Raw genomic sequence first — 21,120 nt, 5'->3', positions numbered from 1 at the left:
GGCAACATCGAAGGCATTTGTCGACTGCCCCATTATGCCTTGTGGGATGAGGTTTACCGGGGCGGTTGACAAATGCCTTTGATGTCGACCGCGGAGCGTCCAGACTAGTGCGATTATTTAAATCACCACTTCATTTGGGTATGTCTAGTAAACCAATCTACATGGCTCTGCCGACAGAGCCATGTAGTCTAGACATACCCTTAGTGGAGGGAATGAAAACAGTGGGTCCCTTCAAGATGCTGGAGGGACACACGTCTAGCTCATAGTTTGACAACAAAGGGTACTAATGTATCGATCACTTTCTGTATTCTCTATAGTGCTGTACTAATTTCTGATTTATATTCTTACATGAAATAATTCCAATTGAGCCTGTTATTCTGAAAATTTGAAGTCTAACTCAGACACACAACAAGAAAATAAATGTTAAATGCAATTTAAGACATGTCTAGTATATAGAAATATACAAAGTTTTAATGACATAAGAGTAAAGAAAGACTACATGAATCCTTAGAGAAAAATGATGACTGTACTTTACTAGTTTACAAAAACCTTAGTAATGGCAGAAAAAGTGTTCCTTTATAACATGAACTTTTTCATTTTTAGATATAAAATATTTTATATACAATTAGTACAGTGCTTACTAAAGCCTAAAGGTTGGAGAAATTAAGCAGACAGGTTTATATATATATATATATATATATATATATATATATATATATATATATATATATATATATATAATCACAGCAATTTAGAAGAAAGTATTCTTATGCATTTACAGTGTTTTTAAATAAAGTCTTAAATAATTATATACAGTCTTAATGCTAGAGGCATAAAGGAGACGTGATAACACTGTATATAATACTGCACTTATATATGCCCTTTAGGCATTTAGTGCATTTCTAAATAGGCATTCAATAAGTTAATCACTCTACTCGCTAATATTTTGTAACCTTTATGGAATTCTTTCATCAACTTTATTTTGACATGTACTAACTGCATAAATTGGTTTTCTAAAAGTGCAAAATTCTCTATCTATACTCCTTTATTCCCCTGCCATTAATACGTTGTACAGTTATTTAGTGACTTTACCTAGAAATGTGATAAATGAATTTTAAAATATATTTCCTCTAAAATGAGACATGCCAGCCTATCTTCACATTTATTATCAAGGTTTTTTTTTTTTTTAAATCTACTGTGATGAAGCTCCTCGTTCCACTCAGTGGATCCTGCTATTCCAGTTAGCAGAGACAATACTCAGTCTTTCTCCCATCTGAGAAAAATGGCAGCTTCCAATCTAATTGCTCATCTCTGTTGCTCACCACAGTTCTCACTTCAACCCCTTTACTGCCGGGGCAAACTCTAGTCTGATTTGGCCACTCTCATCATCAACATAACAAGGGAAGGGAAGAGAAGGGGGAGAAAGCCCAGTCAATCGTTGGTGGACGTAGAGGCCTGTGACTGGATTTCTTGACTGAGTCTATCCCCTTCTAGCAGGTGTTTACTTCCTTTGTCTTCTGGGGCCTGAATGGACTGTTCCCTAGGCAAGATTCTCCTTGCCTCTCCCCTCTGTACCTGTAGGGGGTCTCTTCTGGCAGTGTCTGTACACCTGGCTTTCCACCATTGAATCCTTCTCCAACAGTTCTGGCACGCTACTGAACTGAAAGATGGGGAGGCTTTCTAATCAGTTGCAGTCAGTCCTTGATTGGCTCCAGATGTCCCAGACAACCTGACCGTATTAATTGACTCTTGCTAGTCCTTGAGTGCCTGCTGGTGTCTTAATGAAAATAACTGTCCCCACTGTTAAATGTAGGCTCTTGGTTGCCTTCACAGATCTTAATTAACCTGGGGTAGACCTTGTTCAGTTACCATGAAAACAGTATTAATTGCATTGAAAATCATTTTCTCTAAAACTACATCATTTTATGTAACGTTACTTTATATCCCTACCATTACTACTTTGTGCAATTGTTTACTGATCTATTAGAGATGTACTAAAGGCATGAAAATATTTCTCTCTCAAAATGCACAATTCTGTATGTGTACTAACACTTCTCTGTTTTGTGCTCACTTTAAGTCTTTCTTTAAAAATGCTATAACTGCATATTTTTCTAAAATGAAATAATTAATATTAATGTACATGTTTTAATACTTCGTTCTCTCCTTACTAAGATGTTTGTAATTCAGTACACATCTAAATAATTAGTAATAACTGCATTAAAACGATGTTTCTCTAAAAATAAGTGTTTACCCTTTGTATTTTTCTGCCATTAAGATTTCGTACACCTGTTTACTGGACTTCATTTAAAATTGCACTAAATTCACACACTTATTTTCTGCTTAAAATGAGAAGTCAGGAGCGAGAAGGTTACTCACCTGTAATTGGAGGTTCTTTGAGATGCATGATCTCTATTAATATCCCAGATATGGGGGTCCATATGCCTTGTGCACCATGGCCACGACTTTTCAGCAGCAGTGTCCATTGACCCACAGCGTTGTGCTATGTTGTCACACGCTCCAGGCAAGCTCAGAAGTTGATGTGAAGGAGGCTACACCCTCACTTTCCCCTTGTCACATGTTTAGAGTTGGAATTAGCTGAAGTATTTGAGGCTTTCTTTGCCTCTGTCTTCACAGAAAAGGTCAGCCCCTAGACCAGTGTTTCCCAACCCATGGGTCGGGACCCAAATATGGGACACCATTACATTTCAAAAGGATCACCAAGCATCTCCCTAGATGGCTCTGCCCATTCTCTTCCCCCCATTTTTGAATTGCTTTGGGTCACCAAGTCTTCCTGAATTGTCAAAATGGGTCCCTATCTGGAAAAGGTTGGGAGCCGCTGGCCTAGACCAATGCACTAGGCAACACAGGAAGGAAGGAGGATAGCCCTTGGTGAGGAAAGAACAGATTAGGGTCTATTTAGAAAAGCTAAACATACACAAATCCATGGGTCTGGATTTAATGCATCCAAGCTACGGAGGAAGTTGGCAAATGTCATTGCAGAGCCTTTGGCCATTATCTTTGAAAACTCATGGGCTGTGTCTACATTGGCAAGATTTTGCACAAAAGCAATTGCTTTTGCCCAAAATCTTGCCGCCTGTCTACGTTGGCCTCAAGTATTTGCGCAAGAACACTGACGTTCTAATGTATGAAATCAGTGCTTCTTGTGCAAATACTCTGATGCTCCTGCTCAGGGATAAGCCCTCTTGCACAAGTATTCTTGCGCAAGAGGCCAGTGTAGACAGGCAACGTTAATTTCTTGCGCAAGAAAGCCCGATGGCTAAAATGCCCATCGGAGCTTTCTTGCACAAGAGAGCTTCTACACTGGCATGGATGCTTTTGTGCAAAAGCACATGCTAGTGTAGACGCTCTCTTGCGCAAATACTATTAACGGAAAAACTTTTCCGTTAAAAGTATTTGTGCAAAATAATGCCAGGGTAGATGCAGCCATGAAGATTGGGAAAGATCCCAGATAATTTGAAAAAGGCAATTGTAATCCTCATCTTTAAAAAAGGGAAGAAGGACATCCCAAGGAACTATAGACCAGATTTTACCTCAGTCCCTGGAAAAATCATGGAGGGGATTCTCAAGGAATCCATTTTGAAGCAATGTTTTGGTCTAATTGCATTGTTTCCATGATATGACTGAACTATGTATTTAGAGATCCTAATTAGAACTACCTACTCCATGCCGCATGTAGTCACAGGCATGGAGTTCGGACTAAGGGGGATTTAAAAATGGTGGTGCCCGAGAAGATGCAATTGAAGCCCAGGATATTTAAATCCCGAGCTTCATTTGCAAACCCGGTTGCCGTCATTTGCCTATCTAGCTCGAACTAATGAGCTAGTGTAGACATACACTAAGGGTGTATAATTTAGGATTGACTTTTTTGTATAAATACCAATAAACAACCACAATTACTCTGATGTATTTATTTTGCTTCAAGGTTTCTACATGGGTACTTTTTTTCTTATTACTAGCTTTTTGAGCTCATTGCTCTACCTTGTGCTAGGAAATGCTCAGTAAGGCAGAAATATGCAGGAAATCTTGGAAGCTTTAGTCTGAAAGGTAGTGAGACTCTGTAAGGAGGTGCGGGGAGGGATTCCGAGAAACAAGAACATGTATAGAGCCCACAATGATCCATAAGCAAGGCTGATCTTGTTATTTCTGCAGTGTATTACCTGTACTATTGGTAGGCAATAATATTAGCCTAATATCGACCACCCTTTTTTATATTGAATTGTGCCCTTCTGTGAGCAATGTTACTGATTTCCTCAGCACTATCCAATGTGAACAAAAATGGTGGGCTAGTATCTAGCTACTTCTTAGAATAATGCTTTAGGCTTCCAGAAGAAATTATTGTTGTTTGTTCCTATTCATTGTCACTGAGACAGCCAATGAAATTCTGGCATTTCAAACAATGATCAAAATAAACCAATAGAGTGACATCACTTTTTTTCTGGATGCTTAAACATAATGATAAAATCTTGGTCTTACTGTAGCCAAAAGAAATGTATTCTACTGACTTCAGTGGAGTAGGCCTATCACCAATTGTCTCTTATGTACCGTCAAGCTCATTGGGAAATGGAAGTGCAATTGTGGTCCTATAAACAACAACTAATAAATAAAACTAGAGCCCCATCATACCCTTTTTTTCAGAACATGTTGTAGGGAAAATCCTGAAGTCGGTAATGTCACAATAGGGGTTCGCCTAGACTACATGCTTCTGTTGACAGAGGCTTTGTTGACAGATACTGTCGACAAAGCTTCTGTCGACAAAGAGCATCTAGACTACAGCCAGTTCTGTCGATAAAGCAAGCCGCTTTTTCGAAAGAGACTCTAGACATTCTCTTTTGAAAAAGCACAGTGTGGATGCAATAGTGCCTTTTGTCCACAGAACCCTGTCACAGGTATAGTTTTGTCGACAAAAGGACACTTTTGTTGACAAAATCCTGCAGTCTAGACACACCTTTGATGACTGAAATCAATGTGAATTACTCAACCGGAGTAGCAGTGGCAAAATTTGGTCTTGGCTTTTACCCAGAAGTTGTTCAGGCCAAATCCTCACTGAAATCTTGGGCGGATTTGCTTGAATAAGGAGATCATTGTTGGGTCAATATGACAATGTTCTCACTAACACTCAATGTTACCCTAACCACAGAACATCACAGACTAGAAGCAGGTCTGCTTTAGTGCCTGCAGGTGAGGTTAAATTTGTGCATGAAAAGAAGCGATATAGGGCAACAAACACTTGAGTGAGAGTAAAGTTTGATTCCAACAATATCCTTACTACTAGGCTATTTTAGAAAAAAATTAAAATACCTCTGCACGTTGGTGGTTCAGACCATTGCCTTTCCTTACATGTTACCATCGGAGACCCAATAAGGGACAGGCCTCTTCGACATCGATAACGCACCTTCTCTTCAGGAAAATACCTTTGCCGTTTACTGTCTGGAGTACCATTCTCAATCACTGGTGGAGGTCCACATCTCATATCTGAAAATAGATAAAGGGACACTTGCTGGCACATTCCCATGAAGGACCATAAATTCACTTCCAGTATTCCATTACTTGTGTACTAATTCTATTCAAATCCTCTAGTTTTTAATTAGTCCTATTGAAAAGAACAACTGAAATTGCAGGGGGGGTTGTGACAGTAGGGCTAGTGAATCATTCTGAGCTAAGATGCAGGGAATGTAAATAAAGGTTAAACAATGATGATGATTTGTCTAAATCATCAAGTTTCTGTTAAATGCTTAATGTTTGACCGAACAACCTTTATTCTATTGGAAAATCTTGAGCCGCTGGATCCACATTATAGGTTATATCTACACAGCAGCATTATTTTGGAATAATTTACATTTTCTGAAATATCATAGTCCGCATCCACACTACAAGCAGTTATTCGACAATGTCGAGCTGGAGGACTTCTTACTTCAACTCCTGTAACTCTCATTTTATGAGAAGTAAGGGAAGTCAGAGGAAGAGTGCTCTACCTTGGACTTCCTACTGTGAAGGCAGTGCCAAAAGCCAATATAATCTATTTCGACTTAAGCTACGCATTTCCCGCTGTGTAGACATGCCCATACTGTGCTCTTCCTCCATTTCCTGTAGAAATTCTTCTTCCAGTTCGTGTATGAAGTTGATGCTTTGTGGCAGAGATAGATATGCTAGGTTCTTCCCCAGAAAAAAAAGCAGCACAAAGCCATGTGAGCTTTCATTATAATTTTTCCTCTTTCCCCTTAATGTAGAAACAGCAGGATCTTCAGGACCTGACATTTTTTGCTCTCAGATGATGGGCCAGAGCAAAGGGAGGTCTTTACAGGAATGATGTCTCTGCACAGTTGCCTTGCTAGCCCCTTTCTTGAGAAAGTCATAAAACTGATGTCACTGATGCCTGTCTAAATCTATACCAACCCTGAAGTTATATTCTTAGGAGATGTGAATGCATTGTGACTGTAAACTATTGAACTGCTGGTCACTTATTCAATGAAGGAGGTAACCTAGTGAGAGATGATGTGGGAAAAATAGAGGTAGTCAATGATTCACAGACAAGGTCAACTCCCAGACTCCTGCACTGGGCAGCACAGTATGGAAAGGGGGTGGGCAGCCCTCGGTAGAAAAAGAACAGGTTAAGAACTATTCAGAAATGCTGGACATACACAATTCAATGAGGCCAGATCTAATGCATTTGAGAATAATGAGGGAGTTGGCTAACGTGATTACAGGGCTATTGGCCATTATTTTTGGAAATTTGTGGTGATCAGAGGAGATCCTCGATGATTGGAAAAGGGCAATGAAATGCCCATCTTTAAAAAGGAAAGAAGGACAATCCAGGGAACTACAGACTGGTCAGCTTCACCCCAGTCCCTGGCAAAATCCCAAGCACTGCTACAGGCTGGGCATTGACTGGCTAAGCAGCAGTTCAGCAGAAATGACCTGGGGATTACAGTGGATGAGAAGCTGGATAGGAGTCAACAATGTGCCCTCATCGCGAAGAAGGCTAACCTCATAATAGGGTACATTAGGAGGAGTATTGACAGCAACTCTAGAGAAGTGATTATTCCCCGTTTTCCAGCACTGGAGAGGCCACATCTGGAGTACTGCATCCAGTTCTGGGTCCCTGATTACAGAAAGGATGTGCACGCATTGGAGAAAGTCCAGAGGAGGGCAACATAAATTATTAGGAGGCTAGAGCAATGACTTACAAGAATAGGCTGAGGGATTTGGGCTTATGACAAATTAAGTGTAAAAATATAAGAAGAAAAACCAAAAAGGAGTTTGAAGAACAGCTAGCCAAAAACACAAAAAGTAATAGTAAAATGTTTTTTAAGTAGATCAGAAGCCAGCTAAACAACCAGTGGTGCCCTTGGATGATCAATATGCTAAAGGAACACTCAAAGATGATAAAGTAATTGCAGAGAAGCTAAATGAATTATTTGCTTCGGTCTTCAAGGCTGAGGATATTGGGGAGATTCCCAAACCAGAGCCATTCTTTTTAGGTGGCAAGTCTGAGGAATTGTCCCAGATTGAGGTGTCATTAGAGGAGGTTTTCAAACAAATTGATAAACTTAACAGTAACAAGACACTGGGACCAGATGGCATTCACCCAACAATTCTGAAAGAACTCAAATGGGAAATTGCAGAACTACTAACTATGGTTCATAGCCTATCCCTTAAATCGGCTTCCGTACCTAATGACTGGAAGATAGCTAATGTGAAACCAATATTTTAAAAGAGCTATAGAGGTGAACCAGGCAATTACAGACCGGTACGTCGAACAACAGTACCGGGCAAATACATTGAAACTATAGTAAAGAATAACATTGTCAGACACGTAGAAGAACATAATTTGTTGGGGGAAAGTCAGCATGGTTTCTGTAAAGGGAAATCATGCCTTACTAATATTCTAGAGTTGTTTGAGTGGGTCAACAAACATGTGGACAAAGGGGATCCAGTGATATAATAAACTTAGATTTCTAGAAAGCCTTTGACAAGGTCCCTCAACAAAGGTTCTTAAGTAAATAAGTTTTCATGGGATGAGAGGGAGGTCCTTTTTTGGACTGATAACTAGTTAAAAGACAGGAAACAAAGGGGTAGGAATAAATAGTAAGTTTTCAGAGTGGAGAAAGTTAACTAGTGGGGTCCCCCAAGTGTCTGTCCTGGGACCAATCCTATTCAACTTAATCCTGTTTTAATGTAGGGGGATGGACTACATGATCTCTCACGTTCATTGCCAGCCCTACATTTCTATGATTCTGTGTTCCCAGCTCACCAATGTGCACATGACATGTTCTTATTTGTAATTAAAATGCAAACTCCTACCATTGCAAACTGGTGGTTGTGACCATTTTCCATCTGCTTCACAAGTCACATAACTCAGCTCCATACTTTTAAAACCTTCCACACATCTATACTGCACCCTAGAACCAGGCAGATATTGTTTCTCTTCTCTATTTATAATAGCAGCCATGTTAACTGGAGGTGGAGCTCCACATCTTACATCTGAAAGGAAAGAGAGAGAGAAATAAATGGACAAGTAGGGAAACATAGTTAATGCGGTATTGCATTGCATTGCAAAAGTGTACTTACAGATATAAGCAGGGGCTGAACTACTGCTTGCAATCAGTAGGTTTTTTTTTAAGACTAATCTTTTCAAATATTCAGACTAGCATTGGTATGTTTTTAATAAAAGTTGAGATTCCTCAGTCCCTAGCATGATTGGGTAGGATCTGGCATGAAACTCCCACAAAGGAAAAAATGTACAATGCAAAGAGCAACATTTTTCTGAATTAGTTTACCACCGTTCTTAATGGCTTGTCTCAGCTAATGAAATGTCTGTCCATGTTCCACCCATAAGCATTCAGACACCAGACATTCAATGGTTCAATCTGTTCTTAGTTCTGGCCATATGATGGAAGACAAAAATCAATTTTTTTTAGTTAATATTGGAAAGTTAGACAGTAGTGAGGTGATGAATCAAATTTGGTTGGGACAACCAATATCAAACAACAACTGATTGTATTCAGCTGTTTCTAAGTGGAAGTCAAATTTTAGTGAGAAAAATAGAAAGCAGCATAAATTATGTCAAATTAAATGTACAAATATAAAAAGAAAAGCCAAAAAGGAGTTTGAAGAACAGCTTGCCAAAAACATTTAAAAAATAGCAAAATGGTTTTTAAGTACATCAGAAGCAGGAAGCCTGCTAAACAACCAGTGGTGACCTTGAATGATTGAGATGGTAAAGGAGCACTCAAAGATGATAAAGTTATTGCGGAGAAATTTTAATGAATTCTTTGCTTCGATCTTCATGGCAGAGGATATTGGGGAGATTCCCAAACCTGAGCTATTCTTTTTAGGTGGCAAGTCTGAGGAATTGTTCCAGATTGAGGTGTCATTAGAGGAGGTTTTCAAACAAATTGATAAACTTAACAGTAACAAGACACTGGAATCAGATGGCATTCACCCAAGAGTTCTGAAAGAACTCAGATGTAAAATTGCAGAACTGTTAACTGTGGTCAGTAACCGATCCTTTGAATCAGCTTCCATACCTAATGACTGGAAGATAGCTAATGTGATGCCAGTATATAAAAAAGCCTCTATAGGTGATCCTGACAATTACAGACCGGTAAGTCTAATGTCAGTACTGGGCAAATTAGTTGAAACTATAGTAAAGAATAAAATTGTCAGACACATAGATGAACATAATTTGTTGGAAAAAACTCAACATGGATTCTTTAAAGGAAAATCATGCCTTACTAATCTACTAGAGTTCTCTGAGGGGGTCAAAAAACATGTGGACGGGGGGATCCTGTGGATATAGTAAACTTAGATTTCCAGAAAGCCTTTGACAACCTCCCTCACCAAAGACTCTTAAGTAAAGTAACTTGTCATGGGATAAGAGGGAAGATCCTTTCATGGACTGCTAACTGGTTAAAAGACAGGACACAAAGGGTAGAAATAAATAGTAAGTTTTCTAAGTGGAGGGAAGTAATTAGTGGGGTCCCCCAAGGGTCTGTCCTGGGACCAATCCTATTAAATTCATGTATAAATGATCTAGAGGAAGGGGTAAAAAATGAGGTGGCAAAATTTGCAGATGATACCAAACTGCTCAAGATAGTTAAGACCAAAGCTAACTGTGAAGATCTTCAAAAAGACCTCACCAAACCAAGTCATTGGGCAACAAAATGGCAAATGAAATGTAATGTTTAATTTAATTTAATTTAATTTAATTTAATTGTAAAGTAATGCACATTGGAAAAAAATAATCTCAACTATACGTACAATCTGATGGGGACTACTTTGGCTACAACTACTCAAGAGAGAGATCTTGGAGTCATTGTGGATATTTCTCTGAAAACATCCACTCAATCTGTAGTGGCAGTCAAAAAAGCAAATAGAGTGTTAGGAATCATTAAAAAAGGGATAGAGAATAAGACAAAAAATGTCTTATTGACTCTTGTCACAGGGTCATGTGCCCCGCGCACATTTTGGGAGGGGAAAAATATGGCCTGGCAGCCGAGTCTGTGCTGCCCCCTGTCTGAGGGTCTGTATTTCCTAGCAGCTGAGTCTGTACTGCCCCCTTGTCTGGGAGGGTCAATATGGCCCAGTGGACTAGTCTATGCTGCCCCCTGGCTGGGAGTCGGTATGGCCCAGAAGCCCAGTCCATATCCTTTCAACATAGCTCCCCTCTATGGGGGGTCATCGTATGGGGGTAGGGAGGCCCGGGCCATCCCTCTTCACTGGGCTCCAGCCCAGGGCAGCGTTTCCCAAATTATGGGCCGCGGCCTGAAAAAAATGTCGGCCTCAGCGTGGCTGCCGGGAGGGGAATAGAGCGGGGCAGAGCAGGGCGGGCTAGGAGGAGGTGGGGGCAGGGAAAAACTGGATGCCAGGAAGCATGTTTGGGGGCACCAGGGCTGTCCCACGGAGATCCGAGTGGGCAGCCGGCGGAACCAGGGCTGTCCGGGGCGTGGGGAGGCTGGTCGGGGGAGATCAGGATGAGGAGGACAGGAGAACCAGCTGCCAGAAGCAGGGCTGGACGGGGGCAGTGAGGCTGGTCGGGGGACCGGGGCTGACTGAGGGAGATTGGTGGAGGGTGGGGGGAACCAGCCACCGGAACTAGGGCTGGAAGGGGGCAGCAGGGCTGGACTGGGGAGATTGGGAGGAGAAGCAGGGGGGACTGGGACTGATCTGGGCGCATGCACACACTACAGACCCTGGCAGACGAGTGAGTCTAGCCGGGGATTCCATTTTGCCCACACCCCCCCATACCTTCCCTCGAGTAGTTGTGAACTGCCTGGCAGGTAGACACACTCAGGCAGCGTGAGCACATCTACCAGCCAGGCAGTTCGCAGCTAAGGACTGATACACTTAATTATAATAAAACTTACCTAATTAGAAAATATCAGACATTTTATATGTCTGGTAATTTCTCAATTTGTTTCCCGGACAAAACCCTCAAATACCGGACTGACCGGTACAAAACCGGACACCTGGAAACCCTACTCCTCCTTATACCCTCTCTCCTAGCCAGATACCCTACCCCCAGTCTGCTCCTGCTCCCACCTCCTGGAGTGCCCATGCGGGGCTGGGTACCCCAAGCCCTGGCACAGGCTGGGTGGAGGATGCAGCCGGGTGAAACACTGAAAATATATTCATTTTTCATTCTTTTTTTTATATGCATTTATATTTTGGGGCTGCAAAAAACAGTACTGAAAAAAACGGGTTCCAACTAAAGTAAAAAGTTTGGGAAACCCTGATCTAGTCAGCTTTCTATCCACCTTACAGTCCACTTATCCAATCCATATTTCCTAACTTGCTGGCAAGAATATTGTGGGTGACCTTATCAAAAGCTTTCCTAATGCTGGCACTGGGGGCTTTGGGAGGACCAGAAACTACTCATTTGAATATTCATAATTTTCTTAATGAATATGCAAATATGCAAATGAATATTACCAGTCCTCCAAAAGCTCATGAATGGATTTACTGGTCCCCATGTCAAACAGTTTGGGAACCCCGGCCCAGCGCTCTATGTGTATGTCTACACTAGCCCCCCAGTTCGAACTAGAGTGGCTAATGTAGACATTCGAACTTGCAAATGAAGCCTGGGATTTAAATATCCCGGGCTTCATTTGCATGTTTCTGGGTGGGCGCCATTTTTAAATCCGCTTAGTTCGAAGTGACTGCCCGCGGCTACACGCGACAGTCAGAAGTTAATCCGAACTAAGTCCTTAGTTCAGATTAACTGTTACTCCACCTGCAATGAACAGTGGAGGCCGGGGGGGGTAGCTGAGGTGTCTCCAGCTGGCACTGGGACTCTAGAGGCAGATGCAGCTCTGTCTGCAGCTGGTTTGGCTGCTCTGGCTCATCCTGCAGGAGTGGTTGCTCCTTCGCTCTGGCAGGAGCTCCTTCCCGTTTCATTGTCTGCCCTTACTGAGCTGCTTCAGTGGCCTTTATACTGCCTCTGGAGTTGGAGCATGCTGAGCAGGGCCACGGGGGAGGGGCCCTCTCAGCCCAGCAAGCCTGGTTAACTCCTTCACTGCCAGAGCAGGATTGGCTCACCCTGTCACATCTCTGTAAAAAACCATGGTATGCCCACATCTTGATTACTGTGTACAGATGTGATTGCCTCATCTCAAAAAAGATATATTGGCATTCAGAAAAGGGCAACAAAAATGATTAGGGGTTTGGAACTGTCCCAATATGAAGAGAGATTAAAAAAACTTGGAGTTTTCAGCTTAGAAAAAAGGAGGCTAAGGAGGGATATGATAAAGGTTTATAAAATTATGACTGGTGTGAAAAAAAGTGAATAAGGAAAAGTTATTTTCTTATTCCCACAATATAAGAACTAGGGGTCACCAAATAAAATTAATAGGCAGCAGGTTTAAAACAATCAAAAGGAAGTTTTTCTTCACTTAGTGCACAGTCAACCTGTGGAATGCCTTGCCAGAGAATGCGGCGAAGGCTAGGACTTTAACAGGGTTCAAAAAAGAGCTAGATAGATTCATGGAGGTTAATTCCATCAATGTCTATGAGCCAGGATGGGTAGGAATGGTGTGTCTAGCCTCTTTCTGGAAACTGGAGTTGTACATTCCAAACTAGTAGTGTGCATCATTGCTGTCTTAGCTCTAACATTGTTAGTGCTCTTCTTACATGAAGAAAAAAAGGGAGCTTCTTCTGGATGAGGAGGCTGAAGTGCTGGACAATTTGTACTCCTTTAACTGGATCAGAGATAAAGAATAATGTCTTCTCTATAGTTCCTTTCGACCTTTGGATGATACTGAGTCTGGTGCTGTTGGAATCACAGTATGGCCGGTGGCTGGGTTCTAAATGAGGACACAAAGCTGCTTCCATCAAACATCTCAAAGCCAAAGTTCTTTGAACTTCTTTGACCTGTTTTTAAACCCCATATAAATAGACTACTTATGCCTAATGTGTTCTTCTCCTTTCCAGCAGTGGGGCCAATGACTCTTGGATTTATTACCGACAAAGCAGCACTTAAATTCCAAGGGTGGGACATGCACTGATACTGAACATAAAGCTCAAAGAAAAACAAGCCAAAAAGAAAATAATTTAAAATGAACACCACTAGCTAAATTTCAGCTATACTTAATATTTTACAAAACCATAATGCTAGAAAGATTTCCAATGGGAAAGTGTGAGAGAAGTTCATCCTGTCCATCTATGGGTGGCAAGAAGGATTTGAGGGGGTCAGAGAAGGAAGAAATTGAGGGGGGTCTGCCTATTTATGCACTTACCTGTGAGCATGAGTATACAGCACATTCATGAACCACCTCAAAAGGTACCACTATGGGAATATGTTCTCTGGTTTCAAGGAACTAATGCATGCACCCCCAAAATGGAATTGTGAGGTGCAAGCACTTGTAGATATAGAGTCTCTCATGGATCACAAATTCAGTGAGTGAAAAGTGTGATATTGTGATAGAAAGGGAAAAGGTCACGCTGGGAAGTATGATCAGGAATGTCATATGTAGTACAAAACGGGAAGGTACATTTTCCATCCTAACTAATTTCTAAGGGTATGTCTAAACTACAGCGTTAATTCAAACTAACTTAGTTTGAATTAGTTAATCTAGACCCAAAAACTAATTCAAATTAGCATTTTGCTAATTTGAACTAGCACGTCCACACTGATTGGACGCTGGGTCACATTTAAGGGAAGCTCAAATCGGTTCCTGCAGGGCATCAGGTCAGTAGTTGCTATGTGTGGCTACTGTCTGAGGCTATCTGAGGCTCATGCTTAAAGGGACCCCGCCCCTGAACAGCCAGTTCTCAGCTTTTCCACTTGCTTGCTTACCTCACCAAGAGACAGCAAAGTGTTTTCCTCCCTGCCTGCCTGTGTCGGTGGTTCCCATTGGGGACACCGCCGCAGTTGGCAACATGGAGCCAGAGCTCACCCTGGGCATTCTGGTGCAGTTCTTGGACTTGCTACTGCAAGCCTGCCAACAATGGCTGGAGGCTGCCTGGCACCATCTGGTGCACGTCAGCCCCCTGCCTCCCCACCTGGCCTCCTTGGGGCCGTGGAGGAGCAGCAGAACATGCCCCACCGCATCTGGTGTCTGGACACCAGCAGCGACTGGTGGGACCGCATCATCCTGGAGCGCTGGGGAGACAGACAGTGGACCCAGAACTTCAGGATGAAGAAGGAGACCTTCCTGGAGCTCTGCGAGTGGCTCACCCCTGTTCTGCAGTGACGGGACACTCGCATGAGGCCCACCATCCCCGTCCAGAAGCGTTTGGCTATCGACCTCTAGGAGCTCTCCATGCTGGATAGCTACCGAACCATCAGGAACCAGTTCGGTGTGGGGAGATCCACCGTCAGAGCAGTGCTCATGCAGGTATGCTCATCCAAGGGTTCTAAAAGAACTCAAATGGGAAATTGCTTCGCTATTATCTGTGGTTTAAATCGGCTTCTGTACCTAATGACTGGAAGGTAGCCAACGTGACACCAATATATAAAAAGGGCTCTAGAGGCGATCCTGGCAATTACAGACCAATAAGTCTAACTTCAGTACCAGGCAAATTAGTCGAAACAATAGTAAAGAATAAAATTGTGAAGCATGTAGAAGAACATAATTTGTTGGACAAAAGTCAACATGGTTGCTGTAAATTGGTTGTAAAGATAATGGCTCAAATATCACCTCAGTCAGCTGCTTCAGTACTCTACAAGGCATTTCCTCAGACCCTGGTGATTTAAAGACATGTAACTTGTATAAGTCATTTTTAATTTGTTCTTTCCCTATCTGATCCTATCCCATTTTCACTGGCATTCACTGTGTTAGGCATTCAGTCACCAGCAACTTCGGTGAAAACCAAAACAAAGTCATTAGGCCCCTATCAGGGCTGTTTCCCACTCTAGCACTCCCAGTGGAGAGGATGGGGGCCTGCAAGAGACCTTAAATAAAAGAAAAAACCCTTTATTCTTGAATTCAGAAAGAAAGCAACAGGACTTTTCCCAGAGGAATACCCCTAAGCTCCTTTAGCACAAGGGAACTTGAAAACAAAGAAAAATAACTGCAGTCTCTGGTAGCTGACCTCTTAGGCTACGTCTAGACTGCATCCCTCAAAGAATAAAATTATGAGGTATGTAGACGAACATAATTTGCTGGACAAAAGTCACCATGGTTTCTGTAAAGGGAAATCCTGTTTTACTAATCTATTAGGGTATGTCTACATTACCCCCCTAGTTCGAACTAGGGGGGGTAATGTAGTCATACAGAGTTGCAAATGAAGCCCGGGATTTAAATTTCCCGGGCTTCATTTGCAGAAAGCCGGCCGACGCCATTTTTAAATGCCAGCTAGGTCGAACCCTGTGCCGTGCGGCTACACACGGCACAGACTAGCTAGTTTGGATTAAGCTTCCTATCCGAACTAGCTGTACGCCTCGTGGAACTAGCTAGTCCGAGCCACGTGTAGCCGCGCGGCACAGGGTCTGACCTAGCCAGCATTTAAAAATGGCGCCGGCCAGCTTTATGCAAATGAAGCCCGGGAAATTCAAATCCCGGGCTTCATTTGCAACTGCGGATGACTACATTACCCCCTCTAGTTCGAACTAGGGGGGTAGTGTAGACATGCCCTTAGAGTTCTTTGAAGGGGTTAACAAACATGCGGATAAGGGGGATCCAGTAGATGTAGTATATTTAGATTTTCAGAAAGCTTTTGACAAAGTCCCTCACCAAAGGCTCTTGTGTAAATTACATGGCCATGGGATAAGAGGGAAGGTCCTTTCTTGGATTGAGAACTGGTTAAAAGATAGGAAACAAAGGGTAGGAATAAATGGTAAATTTTCAAATTGGAGAGGGGTAACTAGTGGTGTCCCCCAAGGGTCACTCCTGGGACCAATCCTTTTCAACTTATTCATAAATGATCTGGAGAAAGGGGTAAGCAGTGAGGTAGTAAAGTTTGCAGATGATAAACTGTATAGGATAGTCAAGACAGAAGCAGACTGTGAGGGACTCCAAGAAGATCTCACCAAACTGAGTGATTGGGCAACAAAATGGCAAATGAAATTTAATGTGGATAAGTGTAAAGTAATGTACATTGGGAAAAATAACCCCAACTATATGTACAGTATGATGGGGGCTAATTTGGCTATGACAAATCAGGAAACTAATTACAAGTATTAACAGTGAAATACCAGGGTCACAAGGCTTTTGAACATACAGTGTGTCCTTGGGTACATTTCTTAACAATTTCCAGGGTTTTGGTACACAATCATGCACATTGAACATTGTTACAATTCTTAGTAACAGCAGTACAGTGGTCATGGAAGTTAACATAAGTAGCAGGAACAAATGCATCCTAGGTGTACATTGACAATTCTGACCTTTTAGATTTAAAAAATTGCAGCCTTCCTTGGTGAATGCAAGTCTTGCTCCTCCCCCTTGCCCTGTGGGGTTAAGTTCAAAACTCCCTCTTCCAAAGACAAAGGCTTGGCTGGGTGTGCCTCCCCCACTCACAATGGCCATGGGATTTTCTTTCTCTCCATGGCTAGTCATGAAGCAATTTGTCCAGACAGTACCCTGGCACCCTGCTTTCAATCTAGTTTTCCAAGTGGGCCACTGCTTCACAGCGACAGGACCTAGGTGAACTGGCCTGATAGACTTATGGATCTCTGGTCCCTTCACAGAATCCAACTGGAAACATTCATGTCTCAGCCACACACACTTTCCCACAAGCTGGTCCAACACAATCACTTGGTCACCAGAGGGCTGGTTCATCTCCCTGGCTATCCTCACTCCATCTGAAACAACCTCCAGTCCCCCTGCAACTTCCTTACCCTTGTCCCCACTGGACCTTTCTAACCTTAAGTCACTTTTACCCCCCTCAGGCACAGCAACCTGCTGGCCCACCTCACCATAAGGATCCTCTTCCTGATGACTTCCTGCAAGCGAAAGCTCATCTTCCCCTGGCTCTACAGCAGCCTCACCCTGCTGAGCCACCACCAACTCCTCCCATGATCCCTCTTTCCCCTGAACAGGCAGGTCTTCACACAGCCCCCCTTCAGGAAAACACACAGACTCCTCTGGGGGAAGATCTGAGACCTCCCCCTCCTCCTTCTGGGCTTCAGCTGTCCCCAGAGCTAAATCTGGGCCCACAGAACTCTCCTCAGCCAAACGACTGGGAAGAAACCCTTCCCTCACATGCATACTTCCCTCCTCAGCAGTCAAACTGCCAGGCTCCACACACAGAGGTTGCTCCCACTGAACACCCTCCAGAATATGATCTTTTTCCCCAACTAAACTTTCACTCTGGCCAGCCACTCCAGACTGCACCCGAGGGACACTTTCCCGAAACAGGGCCGGGAGGGCACAAAAATCTGCCCAAAAATCTGACTCCAGCCTCTCCTCTGAGGCTCCAGGCAGACATGTAGAGGCCTCACTCACAGACACACAACTATCTCTTTCAGGCAAACATTGAGGAAAACTTTTACCTGGCTCCCCATAGGCCTGACTAGCCACAGACAACTTCCCAGATTCACACTCACTCCCTTCACAAACCTCATACATGTCCTGAGGCTGGATTAAGGTATCAGCCTGATCACAAGAGCATGTACTGGGTTCCTTCCCTGCCCTAGTCTAGTCTAGCTATCCAGTTGTCCCGAAAGCTAACAAAAAAACAAACTGTTTGGGTAGGTCTGTGTCTGGCTAAAGGTCTGCCCCTCCCTGAGGCAGCCCAGAAACAAAAGAAAAAACAAAAGGAAAACTGCAAAGCTTGCAACTCAAAAGAAAACTTGTGCCCTTTTAAAAATCCTGGGTTCTCAAAATAATTCCACCGCTATGCCACCATGTCATGGCTCCTTCCCCACTCTGGCATGATAAATGCAGAAGTGGGGGCCAGCAAGTGTACCCCAAAGCCTTATCTACCAGGCTTTCGTATCAAACTCCCCCCAAAATCTTAAAAACCTAGATCTTGGGACTAAAACTTCCGCTACCACCACCCAAATGTTGATAAAGAAATCAGGGGAAAGATCATTTGGGAAATCTTACCCCTAAAATAAAAAACAAGGCACACAATTAACCACTGCCAGGTTAATAAAAAGAAAAGAAAGAACTTTTATTATTACAACAATATTCCTGTTGCAAACATAATGACTAGATAGGGAGGTAACAAAATATACTCATGGAGAAACTCCATGGGCCTAGAACTTAGTTACAAAGAAAAGCCAAAACATCTTTTAAACAGTGCCAGATCTCAGATCCCATACCCAATCCATAAAACAATAAAACCTAACGAAACTACCTAAGCTTTACCCTACTTACAGAAAATGAAGAATGGTGTCTTGGAGAGAGAGAGACATGCTTGTCCCTCTCTGTAGCTGCAGAGAACTTTCCCAGAGAGACAAAAGGGAGAAAGAAAAAAAACCCAAATTCCTTTGTCCCAGTTTGAAAAATCCCACCTACATTCCTATTGGTCACTCCACCTGGCTAGGTGTAGTTAACCCCTTAATCCCCAGGCTGCTGGCTAACCCTCATAATCATGACAAGGGGGCCTTCAGATGATTGAAAGCATGGATTAGATGCCTCCTCACCCGCCTCGACCTCGCCAAGCACAATATGCCTCCCGTGGTGGCAGCATGTTGTGTGCTGCACAATTTGTGTGAGCGAAATGGGGAGGCTTTCCTGCCAGCCTGGATGGCTGAGGCTGAGCGCATGGCTGACCACTATGCTCAGCCCCGCACCGCCACCATCTGGGAGGCCCAGCGGGGGGTTGTCCAGATCCGGGAAGCCCTGCGGGAGAGTTTCCAGGTGGAGGAGGAGGACTGAACTCTCCCTGCATGCTCCATTGGGGCCTTCTTCCACCCTCCCCTCCTTCCCCTTTCCCATCCCTAACCCGCCTTCCTAATGTTAAATAAAGACACCTGTTTTGAAAACAACAATCTCTTTTTATTTTACATAACTGGGGTGGGGGGAGGGAGGAATGTCGGTGGAAGAAGGAAGGGGGAAACCTGGGAGGAGGGACCTAGAAGGGGGAGGCAGGCGAGGAAGGGAAGGGAAAGCTCAGGGTTGGGGGTTCTCTTGGCTCTCCTTTCTTGCAGCACTGCAGGTGTGGGAGTGGTGGGGGGGAGTGGGTGTAGAGGGTGGGGCAGGAGGGGTGCAGAGGAAGCAGGAGGGGGAGCAGAGGTGTGAGGAGGAGCGAGAGCTGGGGCAGCCACAGGGGCCGGAGCAGGAGAAGGCAGGAACCTGTCCACCAGAGTCTGGAGGTGGCCTCTGAGGGCATGGCCCTGCACCTCCAGTGCCTTCAAGTTCCGCTGCCACAGCCACAGGTCCTCCTGGACCCAGAGGTTCTGAGTGCGGAGCTTGTGCTCCAGAAGCTGCAGATGTTGCCACTGGTAGTCCTTGAGGTTGCGAGTGCGCCTGCTGGCCCGGGTGCGGGTGGCTGTTCCAGATGGGGTGGTGCACCCTGCACTCCCAGGTGCTGCAGCTGTGGTGAAACAAGAGCAGTGGTCAGTTCTCCCTGGGGACACAGTTGGTGAAACCCAGCCCCACTCTTCAAGGCGAGGTCAGCGTGTGGGGAATGGGCCAGGGCCCCCGCATGACATCCAGCTGCTGCTCCATGGTGGGCAAGGCACAGACGCATGGACCCTGGGCTCCCTCTCCTCCCACCCCCACCCCCCATACACATAAGGGGAGCATGATGGCACTCACATGTGGAGTCCTCCTCAGCCTCAGACGACACAGCCAATGTGCTCTGTGGGGTGCCTTGGGGATCCTGGTTCCTGGGCAGGCTCCCTGCAGGCTCCCGGCTCTCGGCATCTTCCTCCTCCTCCTTGGTGTCAGGGATGGGGCCCTCTGGCCCGGGGTCAATCACCACCCGGGGGGGAATGGACGGCATGAGCCTCCAGGATGTGGTCCAGGGCCTCAAAGTGGGGGCAGGCCTCCGGGTCGGCCCCTGGCTGGGAGGCTCTGGAGTAGGACTGCCACAGGTCCTTGACCTTGCTGCGGACCTGCTCCCGGGTCCACATGTGGCCTCTGGTGGCCAGGCTGGTAGCCATGTGGCTATAGATGGCCGCCTTCCTGTGGCTAGTGTGGAGATCGTGGACTTTGGAGGCTTCCCCCCAAACCTCAATGAGGTCCATGATCTCCACACCAGCCTGGTCCCGGGAAGAGGCGGAGGGCTGGGTGGCAGCGGGGGGCTGGCTCATCTTGTGCCAGGTGCAGAGTCTGCTGGCTGGTGTTGGCAGGCTTGCACCTGGCACGGGCACTGTAGCCAGACCGTGGCCCTTTAAGAGCTCCGGGGCCGGGAGGGGGGCAGAAGAGTTTTACTGGCTTGGCCCAGAATGGCCACCAGGGCTAGCTGGGGAGGGCTAGCCTCCACCTAGTTTGAATTAAGTCGCTACACAGCCCTTAATTTTGACTACTTAATTCGAACTAGGCGTTAGTCCTTGTAGAATGAGGTTTACCTAGTTCGAATTAAGCGCTCCGCTAGTTCAATTTAAATTCGAACTACCAGTTTGCATGTGTAGCACCTATGAAAGTTAATTCGAACTAACGACTGTTAGTTCGAATTAACTTTGCAGTGTAGACATAGATAGTTAAGTCCCCATACTTTGGAAGGTTATGGAATCCCCATCATTGGAGGTTTTCAGAAGAACTTAACTTT

General features: G+C 44.3%; 1 protein-coding gene across 3 annotated transcripts in view; it reads right to left on the bottom strand.

Moving 5' to 3' along the window:
• LOC102457151 (complement factor H-related protein 1-like) overlaps positions 1-21,120 on the bottom strand; it is a 71,513-nt gene that overhangs the window by 12,679 nt on the left and 37,714 nt on the right. For 2 of the 3 annotated variants that reach the window (XM_089780571.1, XM_075936706.2), the window contains 2 exons: positions 8,323-8,502; positions 5,320-5,493 (listed from right to left, as the gene is read on the bottom strand). In XM_089780571.1, coding sequence (XP_089636697.1) covers positions 5,320-5,493; positions 8,323-8,502 — 354 coding nt within the window. Of the gene's footprint in view, positions 1-5,319; positions 5,494-8,322; positions 8,503-19,402; positions 19,942-21,120 lie in introns of those variants that run through there. The other variant, XM_075936708.2, reaches the window with a different exon arrangement.

Source organism: Pelodiscus sinensis, chromosome 9 (assembly GCF_052426305.1).
Source record: "Pelodiscus sinensis isolate ZL-2025 chromosome 9, ASM5242630v1, whole genome shotgun sequence".
In the NCBI taxonomy this organism is placed as follows: Eukaryota; Metazoa; Chordata; order Testudines; family Trionychidae; genus Pelodiscus; species Pelodiscus sinensis.
Note: the sequence above shows the minus strand (reverse complement) of the source record. Positions and strands in the feature narration are given on the sequence as shown.